Raw genomic sequence first — 26,784 nt, 5'->3', positions numbered from 1 at the left:
GAGCCCACTGTGAATTCTTCAGGAAGTTTGTAAAAAAATTTTTTTAAATACAAGATTACTTAAAATTAAATTACGTATATTAAAAATTACATTAAAAAATTACATTAAAAAGCAGAAAAAAATTAATATAAACTTACATCTAAATAAACTATCATGAAAACAAAGGTAATTAAATGCTCAAATCTCATCATTTCCTAATTATTTCACTACATTTTAGTACAACCTAGGCTTTTGCCTATTTTTCTGTGTGATATGTTACTACTTATACTGTTCTCAACTCCAAGTTCAAACTACCTTACGTTGGTAGTTTGAAACTGGCCATAGGGGTACTTATACCACAGAATTCAGCAACTGCTACAAACTAATGCTTAATTGTTGTATTGATTGTCTAGGGCAGGGGTGAGCAAACTATTGGCTCTCTGTCCAAATACGGATGCTTGTCTGTTATTTTGGTTTTTTGCTCACAGCCTGGTTTTTGTTTAATTAATTAATTAATTAAATTTTAATTTATTTTTGGCTGCATTGGGTGCGTGCAGGCTTTCTCTAGTTGCGGCAAGCAGGGGCGAGTCTTCGTTGCAGTGCACGGGCTTTTTTTTTTTTTTGGCTGTGTTGGGTCTTCACTGCTGCCCGTGGGCTTTCTCTGGTTGCGGCGAGCGGGGGCTACTCTTCATTGCAGTACGCAGGCTTTTCACCGTGGTGGCTTCTCTTGTTGCGGAGCACGGGTTCTAGGCGTGTGGACTTCAGTAGTTGCAGCACGCGGGCTCAGTAGTTGTGGCTCGAGGGCTCTAGAGCGCAGGCTCAGTAGCTGTGGTGCACAGGCTTAGTTGCTCTGCGGCATGTGGGATGTTCCCGGACCAGGGCTCGAACCCATGTCCCCTGCATTGGGAGGCAGATTCTTAACCACTGAGCTAGCAGGCAAGTCCCGACAATTTATTATTTGGGCAAGTCTTCATCTTCTTGAGTCTCAGTTTCCTCACCTGTAAAATGGGAGAAATAATAGTGAGTTGAGAAGATAAAATAGGCACAGTGCTTGGGAGTGGCACACCCAGTGGGGAAAGGCAGGGGGTGCTGCCCACCCTAGGTGCAGGTAGCAAGGCTGGTCATGGAATGGGTTCTCCAGAAGCAGAGGCGGAGACAGAGTTTGGGGTACAAGATGTTTTTAGGTGTCAACACCAGTGAAATGAAGGGGGGAAGCCAGACTGGGGAGAAGGAGTAGTCAGTGGTGGAGGCCCAACAGGCCTTGGCCAACCCCAACCAGGGGCTCTGGAAACAGACTTGTGGGTCTGAGTTGTCCCCCACTGGGCTGAAAGGGCCACCTTTCCACCCCTGCCTTGTTCAGCCACCAGGTGTGGGCTGCCCTGGGAAGAGGCGACCTCGGGCAAAGTCCGTGCAGCTGCGGGAGATCCCATAGGAGCTGATAGCCAGCCACTCCCCCCATGCCCACCCCCGCACCTGGGCAGCAAGTCCTTCCTTGAAGGGAGGTGGAACAGAATATCTATCTCCATCCCTACCCCAGGGCTGCACTGTCCACAGAGAATTTTAAAATAATAATAAAAACTGCTAGAAGTCTGTTGACTTTATCATTTTGTGCTAGCAAATCTCAACAATATCAGTGGCTGAACAGACAACTGCCACTGCCCCCCACCTTGCTTCCTGATATTGAATAAGTGCTCATAGACAGTGTTGTTGTTGTTACTATTATTCTTAGTCTTAGTCTCTTTGTGTTAGTCAGGATTAGTGGTTGTAAATACCAGAAATCCAACTCAAAGTAACTTAAACAAAGGAAGGGAATTTTTTTTTTTTTTGGCCATGCCGCGCAACATGGGGGACCTTAGCTCCCCAACCAGGGATTGAACCCATGCCCCCCTGCAGTGAAAGCACGGAGTCTTAACCACTGGAGCATCAGGGAAGTCCCAAGGAGGGGAAATTTTGGCTCACCCAGAAGCATGCCTGAAACAGGTCACTCAGATATCAGGAATCTGTCTCCTTCTCTCATCCTTGCTTTTGCTGTGCTGGCTCTATACACAGGCACATTTGCCCTCCATGGAGTCAGACATGGGCACCACAGCACCATTCAATTAGCTCAGCAAACCCAGAGCTCAGAGAGAGGCTCTTTCTCAAGCAAAAGTCCCAGGGCAAACCCACATTGGCTGGCTGTGGTCAGGCACCCAAACCTGAACCAATCACAGAGATTCTCATTGGCCAGTCTTGGCTCACATGCCCCCAAACCACATGGACAGAGAAGGGAAAGGGATGGTTCCTCAAAGGAAAAGTGAGATGCTGTAGTTAAAGGATGAATGGATGCTGGAGAGGCAAAACCAACAAAATCCAGGACACTGCTCAACGCCCCAAAGCCAAGCACAGAAGACAGCCTTCTGTCCTGGGCACATCAGACGCTGGGCACCCATTGCTTACACAGTTTGGGACACTGAGACTCAGAGAGGAGCTGGAAGTGGCCCAAGATCACATTGTCTCCAGAGCCCAGGGATCCCGTATCCCATGCCATCAACTCTCTGGACCCTCCAGGCCACCACTGATGCCTGGTGATACAGCTGCCTGTCACCCCAAAGCTCAGGCACGTGGGCTCTGTGCCCCAAGAGATAAGGACCAGACCCACCCAGCTGGCCCTGCCCCACTGCACTAGCCCTGATAACAGCTGGGCACCCTGGCCAGCCCTCACACCCTCTGTTCCCCAACTGTTATTTCAGCCCTGTTGGGGAGTCTGTGGAGCCTGACAGAGGATGGGGAGGTTCTATCCACGGGCTTGTGCCTCTGAATCCTCATTGGTTCTGTCTGTTTGGGAGTCTGGAGTTGTAGATTCTAGGAAACAGGGCACAGGGCTGTTTAACTGTTTGGGGGTCCAATTTTCAAATGTAAAAAAAGCCTTTTGGTTTATTTATGTTCCTCAAATATAATAAAGAATCACAAATAGGCCACTGGGCCACTCCAGTCCAAGCACAGCAGCTATCCACAGCTTTTCCCTGTGCTGACCTTGAGCAGAAGCCTTTAAAGTCCTGATGATGTTGCAACTCTGCTATAAAATCTTCAAAAGCTCTTCATTCTCTCAAAGATAAAGCCCAAGCCCCCTAACCTGATATTTGAGACCCTCCCACATTCCTTATAATAATAAGCATAATTGGTAACTGTTAATTGAGTCTATCGTGTGCCAGGCATCAAGCAAAGCACTTTACGTACACTAGCTCAGATGATCCTCGTAACAACCCTATGAGGGAGGTACTACTATAATTCCCATTTTACAGATGAGGAAACTGAGGCTCAGAGAGGTGAAGTGACTTGCCCAAGATTGCTCAGCAGGAGTCCCCACCTCTGCCTACACCAGGGCTTTTCTCCCCGCTAGCCTGTCCACAGAGCCCCCCTGCAGGCCTGCAGTGCTCCTACGTCCCTCATATCCCCTCCTTGCACCCCCGCCAAGCCAACCCTTCCCAGTCAGCCACACGCCAAAGGAAGAGGAAGTTTCTCCAGGGTCCAGGAGGCTGGTTTGCTCCTGCTGCTTGCAAATGGGATCAGGGGTCATTCCCAAAGCATTTTCCAAAAACGATGACAGCATGGTGGGAAGTGGCTAGCATATAGACTTTGGAGAGAGTCAGGCTTGGGTTCAATTCTCAGTTCTGTCACTTTTTAGTTGTGGTCTAAAGGACACGTCTGTAAACCTCCATTTTCCAATCTGTAAAATGGGGATGATAGCCCCTACCTCACAGGGTTGTTAGAGGATTTAATAATTAAAGGGCATAGGGACTTCCCTGGTGGCACAGTGGTTAAGGATCTGCCTGCCAATGCAGGAGACACGGGTTCGAGCCCTGGTCCGGGAAGATCCCACGTGCCGTGGAGCAACTAAGCCCGTGTGCCACAACTACTGAGCCTGAGCTCTAGAGCCCGCAAGCCACAACTACTGAGCCCGTGTGCCACAACTCTGAAGCCTGCGCACCTAGAGCCTGTGCTCCACAACTAGAGGAGCCACCGCAATGAGAAGCCCACACACCGCGACGAAGAGTAGCCCCTGCTCGCCACAACTAGAGAAAGCTCACGCACAGCAACGAAGACCCAACGCAGCCAAATATAAATAAATAAATTCATTTTAAAATAAAAAAAAGAAGAATCTGCCTGCCAATGCAGGGGACACAGGTTTGAGCCCTGATCCAGGAAGATCCCACATGCTGTGGAGCAACTAAGCCCGTGCACCACAACTACTGAGCCAACGCACCACAACAAAGAGTAGCCCCTGCTCGCCACAACTAAAGAAAGCCCACAAAAAAAAAGAAAAAGAAAAAGAAAGCCCACACTCAGCAACGAAGACCCAACGCAGCCAAAAATAAATAAATTTATTTATAAAAAATAAATAAATAAAATAAAAATAAAGGACACAGCACTTAGCATGCTTAGTCTAGTGCCTGGCACATAAAACAAAGTGACCAGAAAATCTGAGTTTTTGTTGTTCTTATCTTTTTTAAAGTGCTCTGCTTCCAGAGGTGACAATTTGAGACAGATCACACTCCTTCAGCTGAAGATCTTTTAAGTTAAAAAATAAGCCCCCCTCCTTAGATACAACACCAAAAGAAAAAATAGATAAGTCAGACTTCACCAAAATTAAAAAATTTTGTGCTGCCCATGATTCCAGCAAGAAAGTGAAAAGACAACCCACAGAATGGGAAAAAATATTTGCAAATCATGTATTTGACAAGGGACTTGATTCCTGAAAAGGGAATACATAAGGAACCATTACAACTCAGTAGTAAAACGACAAATAATACAATTAAAATGTAGGCAAAGGATATGAGCAAATATTCCTCCAAAGTAGGTATGCAAATTAAAAATAAGCACATAATAATCAACATCGTTAGCCATTAGGTAAATACAAATCAAAACCACAATGAGGGGCTTCCCTGGTGGCGCAGTGGTTGAGAGTCCGCCTGCCGATGCAGGGGACATGGGTTCGTGCCCCGGTCCGGGAGGATCCCACGTGCCGTGGAGCGGCTGGGCCCGTGAGCCATGGCCGCTGAGCCTGCGCGTCCGGAGCCTGTGCTCCGCAATGGGAGAGGCCACAGCAGTGAGAGGCCCGCGTACCGCAAAAAAAAAAAAAAAAACCACAATGAGGGGACTTCCCTGGCGGTCCAGTGGTTAGGACTCCACGCTTCCACTGCAGGGGCATGGATTTGATCCCTGCTCGGGGAACTAAGATCTCACAAGACGTGCAGTGTCCGGGGTAAGGGGTGGGGGAGACCACTTCAATAAGAGATGCAACAGCTAGAATAAAAAAGGTAGATGACAACAACTGTTAGCAGAGGATGTGGGGAAATTGGAACTCTCATGCATTGCTGGTGGGAATGTAAAGTGGTGCAGCCGCTGTAGAAAACAATCTGGCAGCTCCTCAAAATGTTCAACACAGACTTACTCTATGACCCAACAATTCCACTCCTAGGTATATCCACAAGAGAAATGAGAACGTATGTCCACACAAAAACTCGTATGCTAACAGTCCTAGCAGCATTATTCATGATAGCCAAAAATCAACTCACCAATTGATGAATATGGATTTAAAAAATGTGGTATATGCATATGATGGAATAGTCAACCATAAAAAGAAATGAAGAACTGGTACAGGCTACAACATGGATGCACTTTGAAAATATTGTGCTGAGTGAAAGAAGCCAGTCACATAGGACCACATATTGCATGAGTCCATTTATATAAAATGTTCAGAATAGACAAATCCATACAGACGGAAAGCTGATTAGTGGTCGTCTAGGGTTAGAGGGCAGGGAAACTGGAGAGTGACAGCTAAGGGGTATAGGATTTCTTTTGGGGGGATAAGGAGAATGTTCTGGAAGTAGGTAGTATTGATGCTTGCAGAACATTGTGAATATACTAAGTGTCACTGATAGTAAATTTTACATTATGTGTATTGCACCACAATAGTTTTCTTTATTGAAAGATAATATCCATCCTGAAAGTACACAAATCTTAGGCACACACATCTCCATGAATGCTCACAAAGTGAACACACTTTGTAATCAATATTCCCAGCACCCCAGAAACCCTCATTGTGACCCTTGTGGTCACTGTCCTCTAAAAGGGCTTTAAGGGAGTTCCCTGGCGGCCCAGTGGGTGAGACTCCGCACTTCCAATGCAGGGGGCCCGGGTTCGATCCCTGGTTGGGGAACTAGATCCCACATGCCACAACTAAAGATCCCGCACGCTGCAGTGAAGATCCTGCATGCCGAAACTAAGACTGGGCGCAGCCTAAATAAATAATTTTTTAAAATAAAAATAAAAGAACTTTACGAAATAGAAATGGCCTCCCTCCCTGCTCCCATACACCTCCCTCCTCCTCTTAGAGGCCATACTCATTTGGGAGTTTCTTGTTTTGTTTTCTGGACTTACCTACTCACTGACAGCTTATTATGAAGGACAAAGACATTTTTTTTTTTTTAAGAAAAAGGACTTTTTCACACCAACTTTGCCCCTTTCCACTCCCTGCTTCCATGCAACTTATTTTAGTTGGGTTTCAATTGCTTTTATTGCTTTAAATAAAATTCTAGGGACTTTCCTGGCGGTCCAGTGGTTAAGGCTCCACGCTTCCACTGCAGGGGTAACAGGTTCGATCCTGGTCAGGGAACTAAGATCTCGCATGCCTCGTGGTGCAGCCAATAAATAAATAGATAAATAAATAAATAAAATTCTGAAACTTCTGTTTGAGGTAACATGTTTAGAGAGCATAGCATAAACTCTTCTCTTTGTAAGATGAAGGAAAGTGTCTCTAAGCCCCTACTTTTTTTTAAGTTGCAAGTTTTTTAAAAAATAAATATATTTAAATAAATTTAACTTGGCTGCGTTGGGTCTTCCTTTGCTGTGCGCGGGCTTTTCTCTAGTTTCGGCCAGCAGGGGCTACTCTTCGCTGCAGTGCACAGGATTCTCATTGCGGTGGCTTCTCTTGTTGCGGAGCACGGGCTCTAGGCGTGCGGGCTTCAGTAGTTGTGGCTCGTGGGCTCTAGAGTGCAGGCTCGGTATTTGTGGCACACGGGCTTAGTTGCTCCTCGGCCTGTGGGATCTTCCCGGACCAGGGCTCGAACCCGTGTCCCCTGCATTGAGGCAGATTCTCAACCACCAGTGAAGCCCAGTCCCTACTTTTATATTGTCTTGTAACCAAGACTCAAGTCTTGTTCGATTTGTCAGTCAGCTGATTTTAAAGAGTTAATAAGAAGTGTTAACAAACTCTGGTAGACCAATGCTACGAAACTCTTCTCAAAAATGAAAAGAAATACAGTCCACATAGAGGCACCAACATGGAGGACCCTCAAATGCATGATGTTGAGTAAAAGAAGCCAGGCTCACAAAGCTGCTTGCTGTCTGACTCATTTATACGACATGCTGGAAAAGGCAAAATTATGTAGACAGAAAATAGATCAATGGTTATCAGGGAATGGGGTGGGGGAGGGATTGACTATAAAGGTACACAGCGGTGAATGGGGGGGTGGGTATGTTTCTGGGTAATGGAATTGTTTTATATCTTGATAGTGGTGACAGTCACGTGACTATATGTTTTCAAAACTCATAGAACTGTACGCTGAAAAGGGCGAATTTCACTCTATATAAATTACACTTCAATAACTATGACCCTCAAGAAGCCATTTTAAAACTTCTGAAATCATGTAAATCATGCAAATATTTTGTGCTGCCGAACCAGAAGGGAAATCAGACATGAAGAGAAGGAAATAAACTACAGCCTGGGGTGCTCCCAAAAGAAGAGGATTCCAAAGGGCAAGGCTGAACTGGTTCTCTTTATTTAAATTCCATTTGAGACTGATTCACTTTGCTGTACACCTGAAACTAACACAACATTGTAAATCAACTATACTCCAACTACACTTAAAATCAACAAATACTTAAAGTTATAAAACTTAAATAAATTCCATTCAGTGGCTGACAATCAATGACATGTTTTACACTGTGAAAAATTCAAATAAACTGAAAGAACAAAATTTTAAAAGATCCATAAACAGTGTTTTTTTCCTACAAATGGTAAGTTATAAAAAGTTATAAAAGGCACTGTTCTTTGCCTTTTTTTTTTTTTTGCCGTACGCGGGCCTCTCACTGTTGTGGCCTCTCCCGTTGCGGAGCACAGGCTCTGGACGTGCAGGCTCAGCGGCCATGGCTCACGGGCCTAGCCGCTCCGCGGCATGCGGGATCTTCCCGGACCGGGGCACGAACCTGCGTCCCCTGCATCGGCAGGCGGACTCTCAACCACTGCGCCACCAGGGAAGCCCTGTGCCTTTTTTTTTAACTTAACAATGTATCTTGAAGGTATTTCCCCACCACTAGATAGAAAGTTTCTTCATTCGTTTTATAGTTACTTAATGTTTCCTTGTATTTAACCAACCCCCTGTTGATGGACATTTAAGTTGTTTACAGTATTTTCATGATGGTAGATGAACCAAGACAAATGAACAGGCTTATAAATGAGGGTGGGGATTCACGTGGGTAGTAGCTATAGCGTGAGATCTTATGCCTTTTTTTTTTTTTTTGCCATGGACATCTTTGGAAATCCTGCGAAGCCTCTGCCTGGTACAATGTACCAAAACTCCGGACTCCCAGAGGCAAGCAGATGATCTGCATAAGCCACATTGTGGAGTTTAGACCTGATGAGCTTCTCTTCTCAGTAGTTTGTCAATTACTCCTCAATAAAGCTGGGGTGGAGGGGAACAGCAGCTTCTCTTCTGCTGCAGCAAAACCAGAGAGCTGTGTCCCAAGTTCAGGAGACAACCGAGGCCCTCCCATGCCCTTTTTGTCATGTTGGTCTTAGAACACAAGCTGAGTCCCTCAAGAATAGGCAAGTCATGGCAAACTGTCTCTAAAGTCAGACGTGATTTCACAGGAGCTCATTAGCAACTAAAGACTGTTTCCAAACCTCAAAAGTGTATCTCCATTTAGAGATTGGCTCTCTTTTTCACTGTCTCCTTTTTATTCTCAGAAGGATCCAATAGGCAAAAATCATAGTAATAATTGTTCTGTTTCCGATACTCAAAGAACTCAAATTCCAAGCTGCCCGTGTGGCAAAATGCAAGAAAGTTTTGTCCCAGTGATGCTTTTGTTTTCTTGCAGCTCTCCCTAATGATGATCCTTCTCATACTTACGAAATTATAATCATGTAACATTTTATATCTGCTTTAATCGTACATCCATATGTAATAGCTATAAAACACAAAGCCATTAAAAAAAATTCCTCCCCCTTTATTTTCATTGCAAATCTATTTAAACCCCTAGCAATAAATTCAACATTCACGGCAGGGGCGGGAGGGGGGCAGGGGGTCGGGTGGGCGAGGCTGTGGCAGCAGCTAGAGCACCCCCCCTGCCCTTTTTTCCCCTCTGGTTTATCTAAAGCTTTTCTCCAGCTCTGGGAACAGATTTAACTTTTTTCTTCCCCCTTAGAGGAAAAACTAATGCAAACTTTCAACATCTGGGGGGCCACCTAAAGCTCACCTTTGGGAACGTTTGGGCTGTTCTTCCTCCTGTCTAGAGGAGAGAACAAAAAACCAAAGGCAACACCCACACTGGGCATTTCCCCCTCGTTTTGGTCTGTGCAGTCTGGAGAAACCACGGGGATGCAGCTAGTCAGCTCTTTTGGGGCTCCATCTGTTGCCGTCAAACCCCAGAGGTAATTTTTACCTCACAACAGGTTCGGCTGTAGTTAAGCTGCTATCTCACACTGCCGGCAACTCCACAGCCACCCAGGCATCAAAGGCTGGTCAACCATCCCGGGAGGCCACGCAGGCCACCCGAAGGCCCCTGGCAGGTACTGAGTGCTCAGCAAGGTCTTCAGAAAGGAGCTCAGGGCCAAGGCCACCTTGGTCATGGTCATGAGGAAGAAGAGAGACAGTATTACACAGCTAGGAAACTCACATTCACATCTTAGGAAGGACATCCCTTGCAAATCCATCCTTCCTTTCCCAGAACAGTATTTCTGCCATCTTTCAGTGAGTCGAGGGTCTGTCAGGAGAATCCCACTGCTGCCACCACTGTGTCAGGGGTTCCCAATACCACCCCCAAGTCTGATGATGTATGAGGAAGGATCACAGGACCCAGCACATAGTCATACTCACGGCTAAGCTGTATTACAGCAAAAGGAGCAAACTCAGCCCAGGGAAAAGAAGTGTGGGTAAGGTCCAGAGGAAACCAGGGTCAAGAGGCTAAGGGTCTCCTCCCAGTGGGGTCACACAGGATGCACTTATTTCCTCCAGCAAGAGGTTATGAAGTGTTTACCAGGGAAGCGGGCCTGAGCCTAAAGCTCCAGGGTTTTCATGGGAGGCTGGTCACGAAGGCACCCACTGCACAGCACGTACCAAAGTCCCAGGCTCCCAGGAGACAAGCAGGTGTTCGGCAGAAGCCACACTGTCTGTACAGTTTAGGCCTCTCATCCTTGCTGGGGATGGTGGGAACCTTCCTGAAACCCAAGTTCCTCGATGCCAACCAAGGCTCAACCTCGCAAGCAGGTCTTTCTACAAACAGCAGCCTCAAGCCTGCTGTGTTCACCCTTTTCTACACACCAGGGCACAGAGGAGGGTGAGTCAGTGAGCCCATCTGAATAGTGGGCTCCTTGAGCAAGGCCTCTGGAACCCAGCTCCTAGCTCAGGAGGGGCGTGAACTGGCCCCTCGGGAACGAAGAGCCCAGACAGCCACACCCACCCGCTGCTAACCTCTTCTCCAACTGGGCCCAGCCTGAGAGGGAGCATCTGGGAGGGGACACGGGGTCTCCAAAAACTGGGTCCTGCGGGCCCCCCTCCCCCACCCCTGCCCACAGATGGGGGAGGCACCTAGGGGTGTATCCTGAGCGTGACTGAGACCCACAGTGTTTCCGGGAGCAAAGTCCAGAGGGTAGGAGGGACGAAGACAACAGCCCTGGCCAGCTGAGCCGGACACTTGCCTTTGGCATCCAAGGCTGCTGCTGACACACTTCCTTGATTCAGCAAACACTGACTGTGCCGAGGACACAGGCCAGGCCAGGTTCCGCGAGCGGGGGTTTGAGTCAGCTGCCGAGGTCCCCCTCACCCGGGACGGGAGGGCTGTGCGGAGACACCTGCCCACCGTGGAAACTTCTGGCCTGTGAGCGCCACTCTGGGCCACTTCCACCCCCATTTTCTCGGTTGGAAACCTAGACCCGGGAGACCAAGGTGGGCACTGAGGGCAGGCTGGCCCAACAGGGGCAAGATAAGGAGGTGGGGCCTCCTCGCCTGCCTCCAGATTTGCCCAGAAAACAGAGAAAAGGAAAAAGGTGTCTGGACTGCTGGAAGGGGATTCAGCTTCAGAAGCAAATAGGCCAGAGCTTGGATCTCTGTTCTTACCAGCTCCACAACCCCAGGGACATATGTTCCCTCTCCGAGCCTTGGTTTCCCCATCTGTCTAGTTGGGGGATCAATATCTCCCATTTGTCTAGAAGGCAAGACAGAGATGAAAAGAGTGGGCTCTGGAGTTAGAATAGCCTGATTCCCATTCCAGTTCTACTCTGCCACTTGCTAACTGGGTGGCTTAGGAAAGTTCTCTGATTGTCCTGGGCCCCACCTCGGGGGTTGCTGACTAAAGCTGACCCATGGCAACTAAGCAGCTGAACCTCTGACCTGGGGCTGGGGAGTTCTGAGAGGGCTTCCTGGAAGAGGTGGAAACTTGAGAGTGGCCCAGGGGACCTAGCAGGTTTTGCTGAGGAGGGTGGGGAGGGGGACTCCTCCCTGCTACAAGCCCCTCTCTGCTCCCTCGTTGGTAGGGAAAGACATGGGAGGCAGGGAGGGAGGAGGGGGAGGAAGAAAAGAGGGGAGTAATGTCAGGCACCTTCTTGCTGTTTGTCAGTTTTTCTCATATGAAAAATGAGAATGTTGGATTGAATGATCCAAGAGGTCATAACTTGCCAAGATTATGTTTTTCTGTATTAAAAAAAAAAAAGGCTTCTCACACCAAAAGCAAAAGCAAAAATAAACAAGTGGGACTAGCATCAAACTAAAAAGTTTCTGCACAGCAAAGGAAACCATAAACAAAATGAAAAGGCCACTTAGGGAGTGGGAAGAAATATTTGCAAATCATATATTTGATAAGGGGATAACATCTAAAATACACTGAATATAAAGAACTCATAACTCACTAGCAAAAAAACAAATAATCGGATTGAAAAATGGGCAGAAGATCTAGACATTCTTCCAAAGACATATGTACAGATAGCAAACAGGTACATGAAAAGATGCAGAACATCACTAATTGTCAGGAAAACGCAAATCAAGACCACCATAAGCTATCACCTCACACCTATTAGAATGGCTATCATCAAAAAGACAAGACATGGGCTTCCCTGGTGGTACAGTGGTTGAGAGTCTGCCTGCTGATGCAGGGGACACGGGTTCGTGCCCCGGTCCGGGAAGATCCCACATGCCGCGGAGCGGCTGAGCCCGTGAGCCATGGCCGCTGAGCCTGCGCGTCCGGAGCCTGTGCTCTGCAACGGGAGAGGCCACAACAGTGAGAGGCCTGCGTACCGCAAAAAAAAAAAAAAAAAAAGACAAGACATAAGCATTGGCAAGGATGTGGAGAAAAGGAAACCCTTGTGCATTGCTGGTAGGAATGTAAATTGGTGCAGCCACTATGGAAAACAATATGGAGATTCCTCAAAAAATTAAAAGTAGAACTATGATCCAGCAATTCTACTTCTGGGTATATATCAAAGAAAACAAAAATACTAACTCGAAAAGATATCTGCATCCCCATGTTCACTGCAGCATTATTTACAATATCCAAGATCTAGAAGCAGCCTAAGTGCCCATCAATGGCTGAATGGATAAAGAAAATGTGGTGTGTATATATATACACAGTGTAATATTTTTTCAATATTTATTTATTTATTTTGGCTGCGCCAGGTCTTAGATGCGGTATGCAGGATCTTTAGTCGCAGCACCTCAGATCTTTGGTTGTGGCATGAGGGCTTCTTAGCTGCAGTATATGGACTCAGTTGTGGCATGCATGTGGCATCTAGTTCCCCGAGCAGGGATCAAACCCGTGGCCCCTGCAGTGGAAGCGCAGAGTCTTAACCAATGGACTGCCAGGGAAGTCCCATAAACTTTTTTTTTTTAGTTTAAATAAATTGGAAAGAAAATCTATGAGTTATTTATAATTAGGACAAAATAAATATTACTCTCAAAAGACAACAACAACAAAAACGGCTAATGCAGGACATTTAGGGAGCCAAAATGCAAGAGGGTGGGGTGGGGTTGGCACAGTCCCTGGCTGAGACTGCCAGCTTCAGGGTCTTGGAAGAGTTTCCAGGCAAAGAGGATAGTGGATGAAGTCAGTTCCCCAGGAAGATGTCTCAGCAACAGAGTTTCTGGGGACGGACGTGGAGCTAGAGGCAGGGGGCTGTCCTGGAGCCCTCAGGTAAATGCCACAGCTGGCCAGCAGTTACCACTCCATCTTCCAGGAAAGTGAGCCTTGAGGATTCGGGTATGGGGGATGCTGGGGAGGAACCCAGGCCTTCCTCCTCCCAGGGCCGTAAGCTCCCCCTTCCCACCACTCTGGGCCAGGAGTAGGGCCACAACCTCTTTCCCAACACCCAGGCTGTGGCAACGCCAAGGCCTCCCTATTCTCCATCAGCCCCCCCCCCCCGCAAAGCCCCAAAGAAACATAACTAATCACAACCAGCATTAACAGAGATCTTACTGTGTGCCAGATTCTATTCCAAAAACTTACGTTTATCTCATTTAATGCCCTGCTACACTACTACTGTTCCCATTTTACAGATGGGAGACTGAGGCTTAGAGGAGTTCGGTAACTTTCCCCAGTCACATAGTATGTAGACCTCCAGGATCCAAACCCCCACACCCATGCCTCTAACCACTACTGAATACAAGCTTTTTACCTAAATATAAACCATACACTTGCTACGCAAACAAGTGGCTGGCTTCAAGACCAGTCCCTACCCCCTCAAATTCCCCCTGAATAAGAACACTGGGGCCACCTCTGCACCCAAGCTGGCCTTGGCTTCTCAGCTTTGGATTCTGGAGGGCAAAGATCGCAGTCCCAGCCCAGGGTCCTGGAAAGAATGTGCCCTTGGCTTCTGGCCCCGGCTCTGCCCCCAACTGGCTGGTGGCCTTGGGCGAGTCACTCCCCCTTTCTAGGCCTGACAGCATCACCCTGTCCAATGAGGCCGTGCCTGGATCAGAGGCTTCCAGGCCTAGGAGCTTCCAGGATCACCTCCCGCCCCCAGGAAGGCCAGGAGGCCAGGGGCGGGACTTGCTGGGTGTTAAATATTTCTGTCCAGCACTCTGCTGGCCTCTCATCCCAGTCTTCCCAGGAGGAAGTGTGACCAAGATCAGTCATGGTAAGAGCCTGCCTGGAGCCATGGCAGCTTTTGCCAACGGCCACGGATCTGGAGTGAGATTTCCAGAAGCACCTTGTGTCCAAGTTTCCATGTCTTACTGTCCTTTTCTTTCTCCTTAGACGACTTACAGCAACAAAGGAGAGAAGGTAAGCAGGAGGGGAAATGTGGGGTCAGGGCCCCGGGAGACCGGGATGCTAGCAAGGAGCAGAAGAGGAATAATAGCTACAAGGGTTACGTGACGTTCTGGATGTACACTCAAGTTCATCTCTGCCCCCTCTGCCACGTCTAGACTGAGCTGGACTCAACCTTGCCCTCCTAAGAAAAACTTTTACCTCTTCTTAAATTCCTGCCAATCCCTTAATCCTGTCTGGAAGTTCTTTCTAAGGTCTAACTTAAATCTGTGTCGCTGCAGCATAAGGCTGTTTCCCCCTGTGAAGCTTGGGCAGGCCTCCCGGGGGAGAGGGGGGCTCACCAATCCTGAGCCCACAGGAGCTCAATTTCTACATGAGAAACCTTTCGAGGCTTGGCAAGCCTTCAGGGCAGCAGGGTGGGGCGGGTTGGCTTCTCCTCAGTTCTTGGATTGAGGGTGGGACAAGGGAGGTGGCTAGGGGACACCTCTCCACTTGCACTTTTCTAGACCCACTTCTAGGGACTGAGCCTTGCCCCTTCTCTTCTTCTGCAGCCTGAGAGAGGCCGATTCCTCCACTTTCACTCCGTGACCTTCTGGGTTGGCAACGCGAAGCAGGTGAAAGCTGGGCAAGGTGTTGGGAGTGGATAGAGGGCAGGCAAGGGGGCCTCCAGGACAAGGGCAGGTCTCCAGCTGGGTCTGTGATTGGGCCCTGGGACGGGAGGATCAGGGCCAATGTTGGGAGAGTCCCAGGATGGACAGTCACTCTTCGGATCCTAATTACACAATCAGGGCCACGGACCCCAGTGGGAAACTTACCTGAGATCAGCGTGGGCCAGGGAGCAGGCTTTCTTCCCAGGAGGATCTCGGCAGCTGGGGCAACAGGGCAGATAGGCTTGGGGGACTGGGGCCCTGCCCCTCGACCCTCACGGGCCCGTCTGCAACTCTGTGATTCAGGCTGCGTCGTACTACTGCAGCAAGATGGGCTTTGAACCCCTAGCCTACAAGGGCCTGGAGACGGGTTCCCGGGAGACGGTCAGCCACGTGATCAAGCAAGGGAAGGTGAGTCTCCGCCCAGGACCCTACCCATCCAGGAGGGCCATCTCTCTCCCTGCTGATCTCTGAGCTCCCTGACAGCTCTGGCACCTCTGGGTGCAGGAGGCCAGGAAGCCCTTCCTCCAGGCGGCCCAGTGCTCTTCCAGGCTGCCCGGTGTGGTTAGCGGAGCATGCACTGAGGTCAGCCTTCACTGGGCCCTCCACCGGCACCTTCGTACGACATGCAACAGGGACCTTCTTGGTTTGGTCTACTTCTCGGCCTGGCCCGACGCTGGTCTCACAGATGTTCAGGAAAAGTTGGCAAAGGCGTCAGACGTCTGACTGGAAATCTAAGCAGTGCCCTGGTCCATGGATCCCTGGGGTTCTCCCCACTGGGAGGCTTGACTGGCAGCTCATCCCAAGGCCCCAGGAGGGTCTGTCACGGGAGAAGCCCCCATCCCTCAGGACCAGAGGGGAAGCTAAGGCTGAGAAAGGACAGGAACCCAGGGTCAACAGTCCTGCCTGGCTGGGAAGAGGGGTCTTGTCCTAATGTCCCACCAGGGGTATCTCACTGGTGGGCAGGGAGGGGGGCCGGGGGTGCACCTCCAGAAGCTCACCTGAGCCACCAGCCACACCTCCCTTCTCCTCTACATCTTAGATTGTGTTCATCTTCTCCTCTGCCCTCAACCCCTGGAACAAAGGTGAGGGGGCCCCAGAGGGTTCGGGGTGCCAGGGAGTGGAGACATGGTATTGTGGGTGGGGGTTAGGGACACAGGGGTGGATCAGGGTTCAGGGAGGGGCCCTCAGCCTAGAAGGAGATGAAGCTCAGAAGGCTGAGAGTACAGGGGAGGGGCCATGACTCCAGCGCCACCTGCCTCCCCTGCCGGCCACAGAGATGGGCGATCACCTGGTGAAACATGGCGACGGAGTGAAGGACATTGCCTTCGAGGTGGAGGATTGTGACTACATCGTGCAGGTGAGGCCGCACCTGGGCTGGCGCGGAGACGAAGCAGTAAGGCTCGGCCTGCCCTCTGTCTGCGACAGGGACCCCCATCAGTCAGGGCTGGAGGACACTGCCACGCTGGAGTGATGTGCCCAGATGTTGGCTGACACACACCTGAGTTCCAGTGACACTCTGCCCCTTAGTAGCCGTGCAACCTCTGTCTGAGCCTCAGTTTCTGCATCTGTAAAATGGGGATAACCACCTACCTCTGAGTTGTTACAAAGAGGAAACGAGGTCACAATTATCATTTCTTGGGCATGACTGTACCAAACGCTGTATTCAAGAGGCAGTTTAGATGTTCAGAGTGTAGATTCCAGAGGCAGACTGCTGGGTCTCTATCTTATTAGCTGTGTGACTTCAGGTGAGTGACTTAAATTCTCTGTGCCTCAATGTTCTCATCTATAAAATAGAGATAATTATAGTGCCTTTCATGTAATGTTGCTGTGCAGATTAAAGAGGCTAGTACTTACAACAGTGCCTGACATGTGATAAGCATAGACATGCAGTAATAAGGTTTTGCTAAATATCAAATACATGATTCATACATGTAAGGCACTTGGCAGAGGGTGTGACACATAGTAGGTGCTCAATAAATGTCAGCTTGTATTTGTCTTATCCAACCACCCTTTTTACAGATGAAGAAACTGAGGACTAGAGAGGGTGAAGGGCCACAGAGTGAGTTAGCACAGGACAGGCAGGACAGACCCCCACCCCCACCTGGTTTGTCTTAAATAGCCCCAGCTCTGGGCCTGGACCTCAGTTTCCCTATCTGCCAAATGGGCATGAGCCATGGGTGTCAAGGGCAACAGCTAAAGTTTGCTGGAGTTCCTGCCTGGGGCTGGAAAAACTGGAGGAGGCTGCGGCAGGACCACGCAGAGGGGATCCAGCAGTGGCAGCCAAAGGGTCCAGCACTGAGGGTCCAGCACTGACCACCTCCCCACCCCATCTCCTCTGCAGAAAGCCCGGGAACGAGGCGCCAAGATCGTGCGGGAACCCTGGGTAGAGCAAGATAAGTTTGGGAAGGTGAAGTTTGCTGTGCTGCAGACGGTGAGTTAACCTCAGTGCCCCACCTCTCCTGCTGTCAGCACCCGCTTAGATGCCAGGACCCCCCGCCGCAGCCCCTGACTCCGTTATACCATCCCACACTTGTGCCTCAAAGTGCAGACATTCTCCCTGGACCCTGATCTCCTGTATTCTTGGCTGGTGTGCAGAGGCTGAGGAGGGCTACCAGTCACGCCTCTGGGCTTCCCTTCCTCCCCAGTGGGGGCTGATAGCATGGGGATGCAAGGAAGGAGATGGGTGGGTCTGGGGAAGGAGGTGGAAGGGAAGCCCCGCCCCACTCAAGCTATGTGACTTTGGGCAAATCACTTCACCTCCCTGGGACTCCGTTTAAACGAGCAAGTTACCACCTGCGTGGTCCACCTGTGTGATCTGCCACACGCTAATTAACCGTTCTGTGCCTGTTTCTTCAGCTATAACTCCTCCCACGGTCATTTAAAGGATCAAATGAGATGATTCGTGTATAGCACTTAGAACAACAGCGCTTGGCGTATCACAGACATGCAGCAAAGATTACCTGATACAATCATAGGTCCTTCCTCCTCAAGATTTAATACAACTCAAAGATTGTTAGAATGATTGAAAAGGCCCTTCCATATAATTAGATCCAACACCCTCATCATCTTCATTCAGGCAACACATTTTAATCGAGCACCTATTATGTGCCAGGACAGCATCATGAGCAAAACGGCATCCCCGCCTCCACAGAGCTTCTGGTCCTGTGGGGCAGACAGACTGTCAAATTCCCAAATGTCAGACTGCAATTCATTTTGGAAAGGGGAAGTGACTTGCCCAAAATCACACTTGGAGTTAGGGCCAGGTCTGGGTTGGAACCCAGGGCTGTGTTGGCACCATGAAATGCAGCCTGGCCTCAGCAGGGATGGGACCTCAGGCTGTTCGCCACCCACAGTATGGGGATACTACACACACCCTGGTGGAGAAGATGAACTACACCGGCTGGTTCCTGCCTGGATTCGAGGCCCCAGCATTCGTCGACCCCCTACTTCCCAAGCTGTGAGTGCCCCTTGGGGCAAGGGTGGGGTGCCCTCTCTTCCACGCAGAGGGGACAGAGCATCTTGGTCCCTGCTGGGGAGCCCCTGAGCATCCCAGGATGGCTTGAAGAGGCAGCATAGAGGCCAAGAGCCTAGGGTCTGGAACCCAACTGCCTTGGTTCAAATCCCAGCTCTGTCACTTACTAGCTATTTAACCTTGGCAAGTTATTTTTCTAAGCCTCAGTTTCTTCATCTGTAAAATGGGGCTAGTAAGAGTGCGTGAATTGATGCAGATAGTGTGTCTATAGTAAGTGCTATGGAAATAATGAGCAGTTACTGTTATTGGGGGGCTGGTGGAAGGAAGAGATTTAGGGAGTAACCTTCTCCTCACCCCCTAACTGCCTCCCTCTCCCAGGCCCAACTGCAGTCTCGAGAGAATTGATCACATTGTGGGAAACCAGCCTGATCAGGAGATGCTGTCTGCCTCAGAATGGTGAGTCCCTGGCCCAAGCCCTTCCCACATGTGTAACAGGCCCACTCCCAGGTGTTGTCAGGAAATAGAGCACGAGGTGGGGCCAGGTTAGTCTGAGGTCACTAATTCATCTGTTCCCTGAAAAACTGTCACCATGGAGACCAGAGGATTTAAGGCCCAAAGTGACCCACCGGTTCTCCCTCTGAGGAACCTTGGGGAATCAACACAGGGGGTGTCACAGTCCAGGGAGGCTTGGAGGAAGGCTGTCACTACCCAAAGAGTACGTGTGTGCAAATTAGAAGCAAGTACCCTTTCTCAAAAGCACCTCCATCTGTTGGAGTGGTGCCATGTATACAGGTCTTGTTATCAGATGCTTTACTTCCACCCAAAGGAAAATTGTCATAATAAAGGTACAAACCTATGATGTGCGTGATGTGAAAGGTGGTACCCTTTTTGGAGCCTGCTCAGGGAACAAATTCTGGAAGGTGGAATAGGGGCAGGGGGCAGGTCCCAGGCCAACATCAGAGCCATTGTGCCCTTCCGGCCACCCCCCACAGGTACCTGAAGAACCTGCAGTTCCACCGTTTCTGGTCCGTGGATGACACGCAGGTGCACACGGAGTACAGCTCTCTGCGGTCCATCGTGGTGGCCAATTACGAGGAGTCCATCAAAATGCCCATTAACGAGCCAGCGCCGGGCAGGAAGAAGTCCCAGATCCAGGTGGGGCCTCCCTTGGGCCCCGGGGGCCTTGGCTGGGGAAGAACGAAGCAGGGAAGAGGTTTGAGGGCTCTTGCAGGGGCAGGGGTGTGGGTGACGGGGCCACTGACAACGGTTTCCTTGCTTCCCTCCCACAGGAATATGTGGACTATAACGGGGGCGCTGGGGTCCAGCACATCGCTCTCAAGACTCAAGACATCATCACAGCGGTTAGAAGCCCATTCCTGGTCCTAATTCACCTCCCATTCAGCCCCAGAGCCAAACTCTGCAAAACGGAGTCAGAGGCTGAGGATGGGGGTGACGAGTGGCAGTCCTGGGTCCCCTTCGTCAGCCCAGACGGCTGACAGGGCTCCCTTACTGGCTCGTGCCATTCATTGCAGGCATATTCCCACCCTAGAGAGTTTGGTCTCTCTGCTACAGAAGTAGCAAGTGCCAGAGTAACAAGAAGCCTGGGCTCTAGACCTGGTTCTGCCAGTAACGTACTGTGAGTCTTTGGGGGATTCAACCCCCTCTCTGGGCTTCAGTTGCATCAAATTGAAAATGAGGATATTAAGCTACAAGATCCACTAGGTCCTTTCATCCAAACTAAACGTCCTGAGTCTATGGCTCCAGCCCTTGGGGAGGCTGGGTCCTACCTGTTCTTAATGTGGCAGTACGACCAAGTGGACAAGAGCCTGGCCTGTCCCATTCAGCCCCGGCCCAACCAAGAATTCACCATGACCATGGCAACTTCACTCATTCATTCACGCAATAGATGCTTATTGAGCACCTACTATGTGCCAGGCACTGTTTCAGGTACTTGGGACACATTAGCCAACAAGACAATAGTTTCTACCCTTACGGAGGCACAAAACAAAATTAGCAAAATATCTCTGTTAGATGGCAGTGAGTGCTCTAGAGGAAAATCAAGCAGGGCCATGGGCGAGGGAGGGTGAAGGACATTTTTTTTTTTTTAATTTCAAGTTTTTCTTTTTCTTTTTTATTTATTTATTTTGGCTGTGCCAGGTCTTAGCTGCAGCACACAGGATCTTCGTTGTGGCACGCGGGCTTCTTAGTTGCATCATGTAGGATCTAGTTCCCTGACCAGGGATCGAACCCAGGCCCCTGCACTGGGAGGGCAGAGTCTTACCCACTGGACCACCAGGGAAGTCCCAGGACTTTGTATATTTAAATTAGGCGGTCACCAAAGTCCTGGTGCTAAGAAGGAGACATTTAAGAATGCAGAAGACATTGGGCTTCCCTGGTGGCGCAGTGGTTGAGAATCTGCCTGCCGATGCAGGGGACACGGGTTCGTGCCCCAGTCTGGGAAGATCCCACATGCCGCGGAGCGGCTAGGCCTGTGAGCCATGGCCGCTGAGCCTGCGCGTCTGGAGCCTGTGCTCCGCAACAGGAGAGGCCACAACAGTGAGAGGCCCGTGTACCCCCCAAAAAAAAAAAAATGCAGAGGAGAGAGGAAGCAGTGGAAATCTGGGGAAAGCGCCCCAGGAATAAGGGACATCCAGGGTAGAGGAAGTTTAAAGGAACAGCTGGAACAGAATGAACAAGGAAGAGAAGGGTAGGAGATGCGGTCAGAAGGTAGGAGTGGGGGCAGATAGTGAGGACTTTAAATTTGACTCTGAGACACCACCGTTGGTAAGCAGAGGAGTGACACGATTTGACTTGTATTTTAGTAAAATCCCTCTGGCTCCTACGTTGAGAATAGATATGAATACTTAATCTCTCAATGCCTCAGTTTTCCCAGCTATGAAATGGGGAGAACAATCATCTAAATGTCTCAAAAGATTAGTGCATCGACATAATGAGACAGTACATAGAAAGTGCTCGAGAGAGGCACGTAGTGAGGTCCCATAAATGTCAGTGATTGCTGTTCTTCCATCAGGACCCACAAGGCCCAAAGAAGGAAGGGGATGAGGTCACACTGCATCCTGGCAGTTTGGGGAAGCTGGAGTAGGGACCCTGCCTCCTCCTGGTCCAGCACTTCCCCCTGGCTGGGAGTGTTAAGCATGGAGAGAGGACTGACCTTGACCCTGCTCTGAGACAGATTCGCCACTTGAGAGAGAGAGGCATGGAGTTTTTGGCTGTTCCGTCCACATACTACAAACAACTGCGGGAGAAGCTCAAGTCGGCCAAGATCCGGGTGAAGGAGAATATTGATGTTCTGGAGGTAAGGATCCTCGAACAGGATCCTCGGTCAGCCGAGGAGAACAAGCCCTGAGTTCCATCTTGCCTCACAAATGCTGTCTCAACCTTGCATCAGGCACTGGGATGCAGCCAGGAAAGCAGACCAGGTCCCTGCCGTCATGGAACTTGCATTCTAGTGAGAAGACAGATGACAAATAAATAACACAAACACCATTGGAGAGAGAGAGAGAGTTGGTGCTGTGCAGAAACTTAAAACAGGCTATGACAGAGAGTGATCTGGGGCTGCTACATAGGAGGCAGTCAGGGAAGGCCTCTCTGAGGAGGTGACATTTCAGTGAAATCAAGATGATGAAAGGGAGTTGGCTGTGTGAAGACCTAGAGAAAGAGCAGTCCTGGCAGAGGGAACAGCAAGTGCAAATGTCCTGAGGTAAGAGCAAGCTCTGAGTATTTGAGAAACAGAAAGAGGGCCAGAGTGAATGAAAGGAGGTGTTTGAGGAGTGGCCCAGGTCAAAGAGATAGGCAGGAGCCGATTCCTCTGGTAGGCTATTTAGGAGTTCGGATTTTGTTCTTCTGTGGTCAGAAACCATTGGAGGTTTTTCTGGTTTTGTTTTTGACAGCTTTATTGATATTTAAGGCACATAACATACATCATTTTTTAAAATACACAATTCAGTGGTTTTTGGCTCTTCACTATATTATGCAGCCATCACTGAAATCAATTTTGGAATATTTTCATCACTCTAAAAGGAGACCTGAAACCTCTTAGAAACCACCTCTCAATCTCCCCATTCCACCTCCTCACCCTCAGCCCTAGGCAACCACTGATCTTCTGTCTCTATAGAGCTGCTTTTTCTGAACATGTCATATAAATGGAATCACATAATCTTTTGTGACTGGTTTCTTTCACTCAGCATCATGTTTTCAAGGTTCATCCATATTGTAGCACGCGTCAGTACTTTGTTCCTTTTTATAGCTGAATAATATTCCATTGGATGAATAGACCACATTTTGCTTACCCACTCATCAGTTGATGGACATTTGTTTCCACTTTTTGGCTATCATGAATAGTGCTATGATCATCTGGGTAACAAGTATCTGTGTGGACATACGTTTTAATTCTCTTGGGTAGATACCTAGGAGTTAAATTCCTGGGTCGGTCATATGGTAACTCTACTTCTACTTTTTTTTTGCCGTACGTGGGCCTCTCACTGTTGTGGCCTCTCCTGTTGCGGAGCACAGGCTCCGGACGCGCAGGCTCAGCGGCCATGGCTCACGGGCCCAGCCGCTCCGCGGCACGTGGGATCTTCCCGGACCGGGGCACGAACCCGTGTCCCCTGCATCAGCTGGCGAACTCTCAACCACTGCGCCACCAGGGAAGCCCCACTGCAGAGTTTTAAACAGGGGAGTGAGATGATCTGATTTTTGAAAGATCCCTGAATGTGAGGAAGATGGATTGTACGGAGGCAAGAGCAGAAGCAGGGAGAGCTGTGTGGGTGCTACTTGGGTGGTCCAGGCCAGCCTTGGGTGGCTAACACAGGGGCTGAGGCGGGGAGGTGGAGGTGTCTGGAACTGCTGCAGAAAAGGGTCTTTTCTTGGCTTTGGGGGTGCAGGAGCCCCCATGGCCTTTCTAAATATCCCACCATTTCAGGCTAGAGGGGCCAGCCAGCCTCCCCCTTACCCAGTCCCCTGTCTCCCACCTAGGAGCTGAAAATCCTGGTGGACTACGACGAGAAAGGCTACCTCCTGCAGATTTTCACCAAGCCCATGCAGGACCGGCCCACGCTCTTCCTGGAAGTCATTCAGCGCTACAACCACCAGGTACCACTAAGGACCGCCTGTCCCCAGCAGTTGGCTTTCTGGGTCCGCAGCTCACCTCCTTTCTCCCGCTCCAGGGTTTTGGAGCCGGCAACTTCAACTCACTGTTCAAGGCCTTCGAGGAGGAGCAGGACCTGCGGGGCAACCTCACCGACATGGAGACCAACGGGACTGTGCCCGGCATGTAGGCCGCTCTGGTGCCGCCTGACCCACCGAAGCCCCGCCCACCTGCCGGCGCACGGTGGGCCACGCCCCCTCGTCCTGGAACGCGCCCACTCCACAGGCCCTGAACAGCGAGCGAGCCCTCCTTACTGGCCGCTCCCTTTAGACCCCGCCCACCAGCCGCCTCCGGGACCTCCCCCACACACAAGACTCCGCCTACCTCCTAACTCGCCCCCTCGGTTGGGCTGTTCAGTCTCCCGCCCTCCGGAATAAAGCGGACTGGGGTCCAAGGCGGTGTCCACGTGTTTGTGCCGGGCTGGAGCAGTGAGGTTCTTTGGCCGCCAGGGGGAGCTCAGGGCGGCAGCACTGTAGGAGACATCCGCGTTAGGAGTTCAGAGGCTGCGGGAGCCGAGGAGGCGCCGGGGGCTAGCGCTGGGCTGAGTAGGACCGCGCAGGTTGCGGGGAGTTCTGGAACCAAGAGGTGCAGAGGGCCTACACGCTAAAGGGAAAGACAGACAATAGCGTTTTGTAGAGTGGTAAATTCTATTAAGAAAATAAAGCGGGTGATGAGCTTGTGTAGAGGTGAAGGTGGGAGGAAGGACTAATGTCGATCGAGGGAAGGCCCCTCTGGGAGGTGACATTTGGGAGCCAGCCATGGGAAAATCTGGGGAAAGAGCATCCCAGGAAGAGGGTACAGCAAGGGTAAAGGCCCTAAGGTGGAACAAAGCTTGGCAGCATCCTGTCTGATGGCGTTCTGATCTCCAAGGATGAGCTGTACCCAACTTTGCTGCCCTGAACCCAAACCTCTGGACTTAGGAAAGTGTTAGTCCAGGGACTTTGGGGCATCATCCTCGCTCAGCACCCATGGCACATGGTTCCTGGTGTGAGAGCTGGTAGAAGGGATCTGCGCCCCTCAGCTTCTGCCCTCTACCAGCAGCACGGCAGACACCAGTGCCTACTCCCCCACACCCCCTGTGCAGCTCTACTCCCCCCAACCCTGCTCCAGACGTGGACTCCATTTGAAGAGAGCCTAGTTCATACTCAAGTGTGAATGGCCCTTGCAAAAAAGAGTGACACAGTTGGGAAAGGAGCTACTGGTCCTAAAACAGAAGGAAAATTTTCTTCAAAACTGGAGAAAAGGAGGTGGGGGCAAATAGGACCTCTTCTGCTTCTGATTTTGATTTTTTCTTTCTCTGCTTTTCTTTTTTTTCTTCGTTTTCTTTTCTTTTTCTTTTTTTTCTTTTTTTTTTTGGCTGCACCGCACAGCCTGTGGGATCTTAGTTCCAATCAAGGATCGAACCCTGGCCCTGGGCGGTGAGAGTGCGAAGCCCTAACCACCGGCCGGCCAGGGAATTCCCTACTTCTGATGCTTGACAACCCTCCCTGGGGAGGAGTCAACTCAGAACTAGAAGCAGATGGATCTCAGTGTAAGAAAAAAAAATCGGAGTTGTTGTAATGGAGGAATTGGGGGGAATTTTTCCACCCCCCTCAGGTTATAGAAATCAGGGCTTCTAGGATCATGAATTCAGAAATGAAAAGAACAGCAGTGAGAAACCAGAGGAACAACGGCAGGTCCCAGGCCAGTGCTGCTGGCCAAAGATACCCTCCCTCTATTTTCCCATGGTTCATGCAAAGAAGGGAAATTCTGTAACACAGGGGGCTGCAAACTGGTAGCTCACGGGCCAGATCTGGCTCACGATGTATTTTATTTCGTCTGCCTGATTTTAACAAATTCGAGTCAACCTTTCAGAAGGTCAGGATATTTCACATACAAACTCTACGGTTCTGGTTCCACCTGGGACAACCGGGCAGTTCTGGCCTTGCCTTCCTGTGCAGTGACAACCAGCTGGCACAGGGCAGTAGGTGCCTCTTCAGATGGGGCATGGACAGAGCCGACCCTCATTAGCTGAACGCAGACTAGGGAGCCCCACTACCTGGCCAGCCGCTTACTAGCTGTGTGTGGTCTTGGGCAAGCTACTTGATCTCTCAGTGCCTCGGTTTCCCTTGTCTGTTAAATAAGGATAATACCTCCTAGCGCTACTGTTTTTTGGTTGTTGTTTTTTGTTCGTTTTGTTTGTTTGTGGCTGAGTGGTATGCAGGATCTTAGTTCCCCGACCAGGTATCAAACCCCGGGCTCCCTGCAGTGGAAGCACGGCGTCTCAACCACTGGACCGCCAGGGGAGTCCTGCGCTACGGTGAGTTTGATATCAAAGATGTTTAAAACTGTTGCTGGCACAGCCTCAGTGCTATGTGTTTGCTCTTGTTATTTCTAGAGAGAGGCCTGGATGAGGGGCTCTCGCCCAAGTCTACCTGGCACCTGCCCCTCTCCAGCACAGCCCCGTCTGCTCTGACGCAGACGTGTTGAGTTGAGGCTTCGCTTTGGCCCCCACAGCAGAAGCAGTGAAGAGAGGACTTTCCCTGTGGGACTGAGGGACAGAGGGAGAGGTGGATGCATTTGAATACCGTAGAAGAACCATCAGCCTTGGTAGCTGGGGGAAAGGAGAAGCCCAGGATTTCCAGCCTTTGAGCTTAGGTAACCAGCGGCAGCAGTTGTGGGTGGAGGCGTGGGATAGAAACGCCATTGATCGAGGTGGAAAATACAGCAGCAGGTTGGAGAGGAAAGCTGAAGGAAACTCAGATTTGCACGTGTGTTTCTTTGGTGAGCCTTGGGCTGGACGCCCTGGGTTGTCCCTGTGCTGCCCTGCAAGGCTCTGCAGCGTTTGCCTCCCCCACTCCCCCACCAGGTCTACCTCTCAGAGCTCATTTCCTTTACTCACCCTTCCCCATCACTCAGCTGCAGCTACACAGGCCTGCTTGCTGGTCCTCAAATACACCGGGCAGTCTTCTGCCACAGGACCTTTGCACTCACTGTTCCTTCTGCCTGGAATACCTTTCCCC

At 50.1% G+C, this 26,784-nt stretch overlaps 1 protein-coding gene and 1 long non-coding RNA gene across 2 annotated transcripts; one reads left to right on the top strand and one right to left on the bottom strand.

The window, feature by feature from the left end:
* Positions 1-99: 99 nt before the first annotated feature.
* LOC132503839 (uncharacterized) lies at positions 100-23,913 on the bottom strand. The gene is made up of 3 exons (XR_009534645.1): positions 23,783-23,913; positions 19,612-19,802; positions 100-977 (listed from the first exon to the last, which is right to left on the bottom strand). It is a non-coding gene; the product is annotated as an uncharacterized LOC132503839 (long non-coding RNA).
* HPD (4-hydroxyphenylpyruvate dioxygenase) lies at positions 14,326-24,114 on the top strand. Its single transcript, XM_060120661.1, has 14 exons — positions 14,326-14,362; positions 14,482-14,508; positions 15,045-15,107; positions 15,447-15,551; positions 16,183-16,225; positions 16,418-16,500; positions 17,485-17,574; positions 18,497-18,600; positions 18,994-19,071; positions 19,608-19,770; positions 19,905-19,976; positions 21,809-21,931; positions 23,611-23,727; positions 23,802-24,114. The coding sequence occupies exons 1-14, from the start codon at positions 14,360-14,362 to the stop codon at positions 23,910-23,912; spliced, it is 1,182 nt and encodes a 393-aa protein (XP_059976644.1). The 5' UTR covers positions 14,326-14,359; the 3' UTR covers positions 23,913-24,114.
* Positions 24,115-26,784: the final 2,670 nt, after the last annotated feature.

The sequence above is a fragment of the Lagenorhynchus albirostris genome, chromosome 14 (assembly GCF_949774975.1).
Source record: "Lagenorhynchus albirostris chromosome 14, mLagAlb1.1, whole genome shotgun sequence".
In the NCBI taxonomy this organism is placed as follows: domain Eukaryota; kingdom Metazoa; phylum Chordata; class Mammalia; order Artiodactyla; family Delphinidae; genus Lagenorhynchus; species Lagenorhynchus albirostris.
The sequence above is the reverse complement of the archived record's forward strand: the minus strand, read 5'-3'. Positions and strand labels throughout refer to the sequence as shown.